At 46.5% G+C, this 11,387-nt stretch overlaps 1 protein-coding gene across 1 annotated transcript; it reads left to right on the top strand.

Moving 5' to 3' along the window:
• The first annotated feature begins 482 nt into the window (after positions 1 to 482).
• Positions 483 to 11,387, top strand: Rpt1 (26S proteasome regulatory subunit Rpt1). The gene is made up of 11 exons (XM_077677250.1): positions 483 to 684; positions 907 to 944; positions 1,026 to 1,107; positions 1,193 to 1,284; positions 1,904 to 2,043; positions 2,930 to 3,098; positions 6,605 to 6,769; positions 8,168 to 8,255; positions 9,560 to 9,762; positions 10,103 to 10,199; positions 11,169 to 11,387. Exons 1-11 carry the CDS (start codon positions 609 to 611, stop codon positions 11,324 to 11,326), a joined length of 1,308 nt encoding a protein of 435 aa, XP_077533376.1. The 5' UTR covers positions 483 to 608; the 3' UTR covers positions 11,327 to 11,387.

The following is an 11,387-nucleotide window of genomic DNA, read 5'->3' as shown; positions in this document are numbered from 1 at the left end:
GACAAAACTGACGGCGTTTCTGGACGGTTCAGAGTTCGACGGTATCGTCCACATTAAGTCGGTCCCAGTTCTCCGTGAAAACATTGGGTTTTGCTTAGTATCAAATGAAACACAGAAAAGGAGGCGCTAATATGCCTGCATGATTGGTGGTTGCGGTTCAGCGCACTCAACCACGGAGCTCATGCAAAAAAACAAACTGTAGCAAATGCGTATATGTCACGCCGAAACCGAAACCGAAACTAGTGTACTGGGCACTTTGGCGCATTAACACAGTCATAAAGAAAAAAAAAATTTCGCTGCGCTTTCAAGTAGTCATCTTATAAAAATAAAGCTATCAAAATAAGCCTGTTGAGAAAATTCGGCCTCACAAAATATGTCAACGCAGTAAAAGATCTCTACGCCAAACTTTTTTTTGGGCAGAATGCAGCGCTAGTTCTTTCTTCAGTTTTTGCCAGGCCTGGTTGTTGTTAGAGGAACAGCGCCTCTGGCGCCGCATCTCGGCGCATCTCGGCTGTAGTGCTGCGAGTTGCTGTGTGTTGTGTGGTGCAGTCGACGTTTCTTCGAAGTATCGTTGCGGTAGCTGTAAAAGCGCCAAAAACTGCATAAAGATGCCCGATCATTTGGGAGACGACATGCGCAAAACCAAGAAAGATGAAAAGGAGGAGAAGGAGCAAGAAATAAAAGGTAAACTAAACACGGCAATCGTCACGCTCTGTGAACGGAACAAGTTTTGATGTGTCATCGTCGTGTTCTCGTTTATAAACTACGCTATTTCAACCGTACTTTTAGCGATGGACATGTTGTTTTAACATTTTCATGCCACCCAGCAAATATCCGCGCTTTTCCCCCGTTGTTATGCAATGTTACTGCCGCTATTAACTTTGCACCTTCCAAACGATTTTACAGTGCTCGATGAAGGCGACATCGCTCTGCTTAAGACATACGTAAGAAAACCTCTCGTTTCCTATTTACGCTGAATTGTGATAAACTTGGGCTGGTATCATAAAGTGATTGACCGTTTCCAGGGCGCCGGGCAATACAGTAAGGCGATCAAGAAAGTCGAACAAGACATCCAAGACATCCTGAAGCACGTGAACGAACTCACAGGTTAGTTCGTGCATGAAATGGATATTATCTCACGCCAATGTGACGGAAATCTCGCCTGTGGGTGCGTTGACGCGACCGTTTGCAGGTATCAAGGAGTCCGACACGGGCCTCGCGCCGCCCGCGCTGTGGGACTTGGCTGCCGACAAGCAGACTCTTCAAAATGAACAGCCACTCCAGGTAAGCGGAAAGTGCCGCACTCAGGGTGGGCTAATAGCACCAGCACAAACTCGTACATGTATCTGCGTATGTATTAAATGCAGAGCATTTCAGTAACTCACGTCCGTAGTCGTAGTCCGCACCCCTCCCCCTACACTATATAAAAAAAAAATACTATCCGGCGCCTGGTTTCGATCCCTCGACCCTGCGGGCGGAACGCAATGTACATGGTGCTCTGCCCACTGCGCCACAAAGCCGACACAGAATGGGAGGCTACGAACGCGCCTTATATCCTTGACTCATTCAAACTACGTCAAGAAGCTGCTGATACAACGCATTCACTACCACCAACTCCCCAAACACTAGTTAACGCAATACACCCACCCCCTATGCGACGCATTTACTCGAGTCCCCCTCGCGGGGAGATGGGCCCAATTTTTATGAGGAACATCAATGAAAGTCGTGGTTAGCGCGCTGGTGTGTTAACAACGGCGTGTTATCTGCAAAGAGGCGATTTGAGTAGGAGTGTTCATACTTGCGTGTGTTTGGAAGCGCCCTTCTGGCGCCATCATATCCTGCTTTCTTCTTGGCATGTTTCTTGAAAATGAACTTTACGCTGTTTTGTTTTCTTTTCCCGCAGGTTGCTCGCTGCACAAAAATAATAAATGCCGACACCGAGGACTCAAAGTATATCATCAATGTCAAGCAGTTTGCAAAGTTTGTTGTAGATTTGGCCGACTCGGTGGCTCCGACGGACATTGAAGAAGGCATGAGAGTCGGGTAAGAATTCTGGTCTAGTACGGTCCTTCCAGAGTAGTCAAGTTTAACAGCACACTAGCTCAGCCACCTAATGATGGCAGCGAAGCTAGTGCAGCTAAGCTGGGCAGCCAAATTAAAGAAGTCTGTAAATAAGGCAGCCGATATGGAGCATCTTATTATATGGCTTACCTTGCGCACCAATGTTACATTTTAGTGTGCTCTGTTCACAGTGCCACCGAATGGAGGTTGCTCTGTGGTAGAATTTTTTTTGCTAAGCTTCAGATGTGGTGGTGAAGTGAAATCAAAACAGCGTTAGCGCACCAAGTTACAGTCGGCATTTGAGCGTAGGTGGTGAACACATCATTAACTAGTATGAAACACAGCTGGTCCGGACAAAAAAAAACGGTCTCAAGTCCAAAACAAACATTAGTACGGCATCTACCGAGAACATGCCAAGTAATGCAACTTTCCTATAAATTTAACGCGTGTCATTACTTGGCACTGAGGATTTTCTAGCTGGGAAGTTGGTGTTGTTTGTGGCACACTGTCGGTTGATACCTAAACGTGGTTGCGCGGATACACAGCTGCCAGTTCACGGCATGTTGCCTCTAGTTTTGATAGCTTCTGGCAACATTGACAGGATTAGGTATGTGTAGTGGTGAAAAGTCAATCAAACATTGCCTTATTTTCAACCCCTCTCTTTTATGCACATTCAAGTGAGGTTAAGTGTGCGTTCCCAGTCTTGGTGATGCGAGTGGCTATAAAAAAGGCGGTCTAGAGTTTGCCATTGCACACCGACTTTTTATTTTTGACCAATAGTGTATGCTTGGTAGTTGCTTCTGTTTGTAATCGGTATCACGGTTCCTGCAGTGCATTCAGCGAGCTCAGTGGTACGGCTCTCATGCAGGGTGGACCGCAACAAGTACCAGATTCACATTCCCCTGCCCCCCAAGATCGACCCGACCGTGACAATGATGCAAGTTGAAGAGAAGCCCGACGTAACGTACACGGACGTCGGCGGCTGCAAGGAGCAGATCGAGAAGCTCCGCGAGGTCGTCGAAATGCCCCTGCTGCATGTGAGTGAGCAACCACAATTCTCCTCTGTCACTCACCCTTGATGTCTTCGCAGATGCCCAGTGTTGCTCAGTGTTTGATGCCTAGTGTTGCTCAGGAACAACAACTCAATATTTTTTTTTCTCACACTTTGTGGGTTTTTTTTTTTTTTTCGACATTTAACACCATCTTTCGACCGACAAAGGATCCCGGACCTTCAAAAATCAAAGAAGAGAGGACAGGTAACCCGAATTGTGCAATTTTGTTGTTGCTACAAGTGATAGCAATACAAACTTGTATGTTATTGTCTTCACTTGAACCATAAATCGTGGTGATCAAGGTGGCTCTCTTGTTCAAGTGATATATGGGCAGCCAGTGCCTAGTGTTTCCCAGTGTCCAGTGTGTCCTAGTGTCCGTCCTAATGAACCACATTTTTTTCTGACTTCATATTTGTGATGTCAGAAGTTCTTCTAGATTATAAAAAACTTCTCACACGCTTATGCAAAATGAAGTTTTGGGTGTCGAAGGTTTAAGCGGCAATATTTGGATGGAAGGAAGCAAGGCATGCGCAGGCTTTAAGGTTAGATTTATAAAACAAGACTTTGTAGGTACTCATGTAACGAACATACTTTTTTTACTTTGGAACATCAGTGCCTTTCTGAGGGGTAAGATTTCCAGTTAAGTCTTTACCGGTCATTTTCTGTGTGGAATGTTGGCGTTGTGTATAGCTAATGCATGCTGTGGCTCAGTTTTGCGGGGCACCCTGGAGAAGATTGTTTGCTGCTAAAAGGGTTTGCAAGAATACTACCTAAAACGTTACACAAGGGAACCTAGCGTAGCAAACGTTTTCAGGACAGCCAGATGGTAATTTTGCTCTGATAGCACGTTCACTGCGCCTTTCATTTGGAAGTAAACAGGAGGCCTCTTTTTGCGATAGCCTTGGGTTCACCTATGTGCGTAGCAGACAGGTGACCTTGAAATGCACATCCCCATCTTGTGGGACTGCGTTGTTACAACACCATCCCAGTCAAAGGACACATCAAAGGCACCAAACCTGCGTTTGACACACTGCTTGCACTTTTTCGCCGTCAGTGTTGTACTGGCCTTTGTCCGCACCTTTTGTCCACATGACTTGTCTGATCAGAGAGGGATAGAAAAATTACTCCCACCTCCCCTCGCGGGAACCCCTGTGTAGATGCGACGCATAGGGGGTTCCGTTGTTGTTTCCGTTAGGTTGATTCTCCCATCACGTCAAACGTGCCGTGAACCCCCTGCCGCGGCTATGACGCAACGTGGCGCAGTTATGACGCAACACAATCCAACACAATCCACTTTAATCCAAGCCAAGCCAATCCAATCCAATGACCCTCGCGAGAGAGTGTTCGCTATAGGAGAGGAGAGGGGGTGAGCGGCGGAGAGCGCAGCCCGCGCGGTGAGGAGAATGGGGGAGGGGTGTGGACGGACAACAACAACGCCGTATGGAGGGACAAGGCGAGTGAATGAGATGCAGTCGCATCTAAAATGCGAAACCTTGGTTAATTTCATGGGGTGTGTGCAGTGTGTGAGTAAACGTGGTAATTGACGTCCTCATGCTGTTCCAGGCAGTTATTTATACATATCATTGATTCCCTGCCACGGTTATTGTTTCCTACTGGAATATTCCTCGACAAGCCTTTCCGCCCAGTAGTGCTATTGTGCACAGAAGCAAGTAAGCAAAGAGGTTAGCCAACAAGGCACATTCTAAATGGACATCAAAATAGCTGGGCTTTCTCTCATGGCCGAAAGGCAATATAAACATACTTTGTTTGAGTTTGCGCAAGTTAGGCTCGGTGCAGGGTTTGGCGGTCGAAATGCTGCCCACTGCTCCGCTTCACAGGCCATTGCTTTCAGTAGGCCACCCACTGCCCTGACTGACCCATTTGGAATGTGCACCTGAGGAACTAAAACAGCCACTGTGCGAGAGCAGCAGCAGTGGGCTGCACCTCTTGGCACTTGGTTACGTAACAAAGGAGACTGAACAAGTGGCTTTGCAGTCTCCGACCGCCAGCTGCGTGCAAATCTTGGAGTCAATGCTTGCACTTGTCGCTTTCTCGTTTTGTTTAAGAGCTTCCACTGTTCGCTACGCTGCAGCACCACAGTACCGGGCATTTGACCAGGGTTGTTCAATAGTTGATAAAAATGAAAAATTCTTTAGCTCTTGCCCGTGTCCACCTCTCAAAAACTCCTGGGGAAAACCATAGCTTGGTGAAAAGACAGGTCTTATTTATTGGTGCGTCTGATGGCAAGTGCAGCTGTAGCTTGTTTTTTTTCAGTGAAGCTTTATATGGCTAAGCAAAAGGAAAGTCTGGTGGTCCCGTGTACGCAGAAAACACCTCTGGTGCAACCCACATGGAGCACTCAGTGTGCACGTGCAAAAAAAAAAGAAAAAAAAACAGCTTGGAGGGGAGTTGGAAGTAGGGGGATCGAAAGAATGGCTGGGTTGATACAGTTGAGTCTCGATTTAACAAAGTCACTGGGACCAGCAAATTATTCCGTTAAATCAGGAACTTCGTAAAGTCGAGAGAACGACAAATTTATTGCCGAGTGAAAAAGCTTCTAATTTTCGCCTGCGTGCGCTTCATAAGCAGCGGGAGCACACATTCTCGTAGCTGGCCAGCGAAGTCAAAGCGTCCTCGGCACCCTGGTGTGCCCCAGCAAACCGCCTCCGAAGGTGGACAGCGTCGGTCACCTGGCTTTGTGTGGGGACGGGAGCTTCGACAGTATCGGGATCGTTCGCATCTTCAGACTCCTCTTGTGTGCTGGAAACAAGCAGGTACACTGTTGCTGTGGTTCAACATGCATCACCAACTCACCCAAGTTTTCACGTTGCTATGCACTATCTCCTTGTTGTCAAGAACTTCTGTTGTGTCTGTGTCTGCGTCGGTGTTGTTCTGATCTGCGGCTATCCGTCACGCCGCGAAGCTCTTCCCAACAGCTGGGCGATGCCTTTTCCTCCTCATGTTGCGGGCTTGCGGAGCCCGACGCAGCCTCGGAAGTAGAAATGTGGAAGCCAGCATGCCGGAAACATATCGAGGGCCGGGTTGCTCTCCACGGTTTTCCCGGAACGCTTCGTTAAATCGAGTTTGCTGGCAAAGTTTGTTTCATTATTCCGAGTTCATAAAAGCATTAAGCCTATGGACAACTGCAGGGGAGTCCGAATTTGCTCGTTAAATCGGGAAATCCGTAAAATCGAGTTTCAACTGTACATGATGTAGCTACACTGTCGTATCTACCAACACTCTAAGTGGGAACGGTGCACCTCAGGGAGCGAAAAGCATCTCTGTCACAGCCGAGCACGTGAAGTGCAGCTCGAATGTCAAGGGGCGTTTCCTATCAATTAATTAACTCATTAATTTTTGTCGACCATGTGTTTAGTTTGTTCTTTCAATCGCTCGGCTGCTCAGAAAGAGGAATAAGGTTCTTACTGGTCGTATGAAGTTCTTGCTTGTTAAGTGAGAACTAATGGCGATTTTGGTGTCCTCTGTTGCAGCCCGAGCGCTTTGTCAACCTGGGTATCGAGCCACCCAAGGGAGTGCTTCTGTTTGGTCCCCCGGGCACGGGGAAGACGCTGTGTGCCCGCGCAGTTGCCAACAGGACGGACGCCTGCTTCATCAGAGTCATTGGCTCGGAGCTGGTGCAGAAGTACGTCGGAGAGGTGAGAAGAGCCGGGGTTTTTGTTGCCACGCCGCACATCACTTACCCTCGTTGAATCCTGCATATTGGGCCTACGTTTCTATGACAACCCAATAATGCGAGCCCAGTTGATTGAGGTTGGTTTTAAGTGCAGAGCACTTTAGGGGCTCGCCTTGTCGTCGTAGCGGCTGTCATCCCGGCGTCCCACAGAGGCTGCAAAAGCCAATCGGTTTATGTAGTCATAAGCGTTCGAAACCCGTGAACCGCTGGCGCTTGTCATACATCTCCCCGTTGTTTAGCGCAAAGAAAACTGCATTTGAGCCAAATATACGTAATTAACTTGCAGCGCCTGTGTTCATTTACTTAGGAACGCTCGTTGGGTTGGTTTTTACGATGGTAAGCGAAAAGAAGTGGCAGTGCAACGCCGGCACGTGTAGGAGAAAAAGCAAGCACAAAAAGAACAGAACTCCCGCTGGCGCAGTTTGAGGCAGGGGGGCGCGAGCACTGCGAAGGCGGGAAATTTGAATTGCATTTGGTGGTAGCAGTGAGCGAGTTACGGAGCTACAGCCCATTATGCGAATCTCTGCTCTGCACTTGCGACAGCTTTCACATTGAGTGGAATGGTTTTAATTTTTTGTTAACTTCGCTTTCTATGCGAATTTTCAATTTACCTCTGTCTCTACTCAGTGGTCTGAATGGGTGAATGTATCTGTAAATAAATAGTCAACGAATTGTTCAAAGAAGCATTCTCAGGTTGAGTCATGTTCATGCTCATTTAGAATGACTGTGAATCAACACACGCTCTATTATTTTTAAGGCATATTTTGGCACTCTTTCAAGATTTTTCTTGAAGCATTTTTTTTCCCTGTTTTCTTCTGTGGTAGGAATTATCTGTGATACTCATAGTTGTGGAAAATTTTTTCTTCCATGGTCAGGAATTATCTGTGATACTTGTAGTTGTGGCAAATCTTTTTACCTAAGGCTGCGATGGAACTGAAAGGACGAAACAGGTCGAAGGAATTTCGAAGGGGTGACATCAGGTGTGCAGACACAGGCACAAGAGGAAGGAAGCATTTGCTGCGTACGGCTCTGTGTATCGAGGACAAGAAATTTGTTTCCATGGGCTGTACAGCCACGCGTATGTGCCAAGCCATAGTACAGATGCGAACTCTTCAGTTGCTTTTACCTTTTTCAGCGATGCTTTACGAACCATCCCAATACTGGGGACCTGGAGAGAATGGAACCTATGCAGCAACCCAAAATGTGGCTGGCATGAAATAATCCTTTTTTTATTCTGCTACTTTGGGTTGTGACTTGTAAACCTGACAGACTTGTAGACAGTTGTGTGGCACATTTAGCCGAGCAATTTGTGGCATCTCTGACTGGTGTTTTGTGGGCCTACATTCCCTGCCACTCGCAGGGTGCACGCATGGTACGAGAGCTGTTTGAGATGGCCCGCACCAAAAAGGCTTGCCTGATATTCTTCGACGAGATTGACGCCATTGGAGGTAAGGGTGCAATTGTTCTTACCTCAATTTTGTTCTTACCTGTATTCGATGAGATTGACGCCATTGGAGGTTAGGGTGCAATTGTTAATGGTTATCTCGATTCCGTTCGGACCTGTAGAGGGCAGCATGGCTTCCTGGCTGGCTCAAAACATACCTAGTCAAAACGTGCATGTTTGTGCACGAGAAAGTATTTGGCTGCACACCAGTCAATTGAATTGGGATGCCTCATCCAACAGCCACTGATGCACCGCGCTACTTTTTGTGAGGAAGCGGGTTTGAGTTTTGGTGGCAGAGGCTGCATTTTTGATGGCTAAAGAGCAAGGAGGAATTTCCGACTGCCAATGGCCGTTCATTTGTGTGAAGTCACAAAGTGAGCTGGTGAAAGATGCTGCATGCTTTTTGCCTTTTATCTATGAGTGTACATAATTTTGGAAGCATCTGTGTTGCCTGTAAATGGAAGGCTCACACTAGCAAGGTCTACGGTGGTACTGTCATAAGTAGGCTGTCTCTTGGAAGTTCTGAAGCTAAAACTAAATTTTTTGGTGTGATGAAAGTTTTTGTGTTGGAGCTGGAGGCTGAAGGGGGGACACTCCTCTTAAAACTATTTCTTTTAATTTTTAAGTAAACTCTGTGAAACTTGTCAGTCTTGCTGCTTTCCCCTCACTGATTTCAAATATGGCATTATTTTTTTTTGTTGGTCAATTAGGTTCCGAGATAATTAGAGGTAATTAACCAATTTTGGAGGAACAATAGACAAAACTGTGTTGGTCACAAAACAGTAATCTTTACATTTTCCAACACTATGAACCCTGGTGAGTGCAATAAGACAATCAGTTTTTTTATTCATCGCTTGGAACTGATTTTACCGCTCATTAAACTTCAGTGTTTGAAGTTGGCACTCAAAATGGCTCCTTGCCAGTGTTGCCACCAAGGTTTAATGAGCTGTAAAATTAGTTCCAAGCGATGCATAAAAAAACTAATTGTCTTATTGCACTCACCAGTGTTCATAGTATTAGAAAATGTAAAGATTACTGTTTCTTACCAACACAGTTTTGTCTATTGTTCCTCCAAAAATGGTTAATTACCTCTAATTATCTCGGAACCTAATTGACCAACAAAAAAAAATAATGCCATATTTGAAATCAGTGGAGGAAAAGCAGCAAGACTGACAAGTTTCACAGAGTTTACTTAAAAATTAAAAAAGTTTTTTTAAGAGCAGTGTCCCCCCTGAAGCAAATTCTCTGCTAAATACAAACATTGTCTCGTGCTGGTTCCGTGACGAAAGATTTTGTCTGTCCCAACAGGGGCTCGCTTTGACGACGGTGCCGGGGGCGACAATGAGGTCCAGCGAACCATGCTTGAGCTGATCAACCAGCTGGACGGCTTCGACCCACGCGGCAACATCAAGGTCCTCATGGCGACCAACCGGCCGGACATCTTGGACCCCGCCCTGATGAGGCCGGGCCGACTCGACCGCAAGGTGGAGTTTGGACTGCCGGACTTGGAGGTTCGTGGGTGGTTTCTTTTCGTATTCCTCTCCTTTTTCTGAAGGACTTTTACCTTAAGAGGGGCCATGCAGACAAAATACAAGTTTGTTTTATTTGAAAGATTTCATGTTCTGTAGTGCCCCCAGTGCTTGTCCGGAAGCAAGCAATGCCTTATTCACCGAGAAATGAGTCATTTTAAGTTAAAGTTTAGATTAATTATCACACCCCCTAACCTCACACCGATTTTTCCCAAAGAAAAAAAGTGTGAGGATTACCCGAGTAAATACGGTAGCTTTTCTTACTTCGTCATTAAGACGGCGCAATTTAGTTTAGTACATGCTCTTTCTGTTATCTTTTCAGGGAAGAACACACATCTTCAAGATTCACGCGCGCTCTATGAGCGTTGAGCGGGACATCCGTTTTGAGCTGCTGGCCAGGCTATGCCCCAACAGCACTGGTGAGTGGCCTTGATTTGAAGTGGAAATGTGGGATCGGGTGTGGAGGGCACTGATCTCACACCCGGCAGCCACCATTAGGCATTGCTGGTTTGTTTTGAGTGCATCACTTGCACCCTCAGCTCTAAACCTACACGCACTACGCTAAACAATTGCTCAGCTTGCCCAAAAAGTTGAGTTTGCATTCTCTTAAAAACAAGCTTAAAGGGACACCGAAGTGAATTTGTCAAGCTCCTGTTTTTTGCTTGCACTGTGTAGACTGGCTCAAATAAGTGCAATTTTAATTGTTTATCCGGGCGATAAAGCGTGTTTACTTTATAAAGCCTTAAAGAAGAAAAACTACCATGCGCGGTTTGTGGTGGCCGCACCAGCTAACAGCAGTGACGCCAATACAAGGTGCTACGTGATTGGACGATGTCCAAGATTCGAATTCAGACTAGTTTAGGTTTCACTATTGTGAAACCAGCACCGGCAGCATGGTTGCCGCTGTGTATTGTTTTTTTGTTTCGTTGTTTTGCACCTCCAGTAAACTTAATTGTTTGGTTTGGATATACAACATATTGTTGTCAATCTGGCCAACTTCTTCTATGAGGAACAATGGAAACCTGGTAATCCAAGTTCTGGATTAACCGTTCTGGATACCGACACATTCGAATTATCGGTGGTGCTGGGACCAGAGTCAGTTCAAATTAACGAGCTTTTATGGTACTGCTGTCACAGGTACACCGTGCTCCTGGCAACAGCAGAGCTGTGCTACCGTAAGCATTCTCTGGATAAATTCGGTTTTGCCCAATTGGTATAAACAGTCTTTGAGGAACCAAAATCTGGCAATGTCGAGTTTCTCCCAGAAAAGAGCACCCTGTGGGTGACCAATGGTTGATGATGATAATAAATAAAATTGCAAGCTCAGTGACTTGTGCCAGTTGGTATGCTTGCCGTTGGTTTAACTGTGCCGCCCTCTCGATGCTCAGGTGCTGAAATCCGCAGTGTGTGCACGGAGGCGGGCATGTTTGCCATCCGGGCACGAAGGAAGATCGCCACGGAGAAGGACTTCCTGGAGGCCATCAACAAAGTGATCAAGTCCTACGCCAAGTTCAGCGCAACGCCTCGTTACATGACCTACAACTGAGGGCTTGGCTGCCGCCACCCGTTCTGTGGGCTCTGTGTTAGTAAAGGCTTGCCACGACCAA

Source organism: Haemaphysalis longicornis, unplaced genomic scaffold, assembly GCF_048455015.1.
Source record: "Haemaphysalis longicornis isolate Haplotype H1 unplaced genomic scaffold, Haemaphysalis longicornis Haplotype H1 scaffold_7, whole genome shotgun sequence".
In the NCBI taxonomy this organism is placed as follows: Eukaryota; Metazoa; Arthropoda; class Arachnida; order Ixodida; family Ixodidae; genus Haemaphysalis; species Haemaphysalis longicornis.
This window is presented reverse-complemented; position numbering and strand designations above follow the sequence as displayed.

Coding starts and splice junctions, on each gene's coding strand:
- Rpt1 (XM_077677250.1), top strand. CDS start 609: ATGCCCGATCATTTGGGAGACGACATGCGCAAAACCAAGAAAGATGAA. Junction 3,099..6,604: donor TCGAAATGCCCCTGCTGCAT/GTGAGTGAGCAA, acceptor CCTCTGTTGCAG/CCCGAGCGCTTTGTCAACCT. Junction 10,200..11,168: donor GCTATGCCCCAACAGCACTG/GTGAGTGGCCTT, acceptor CTCGATGCTCAG/GTGCTGAAATCCGCAGTGTG.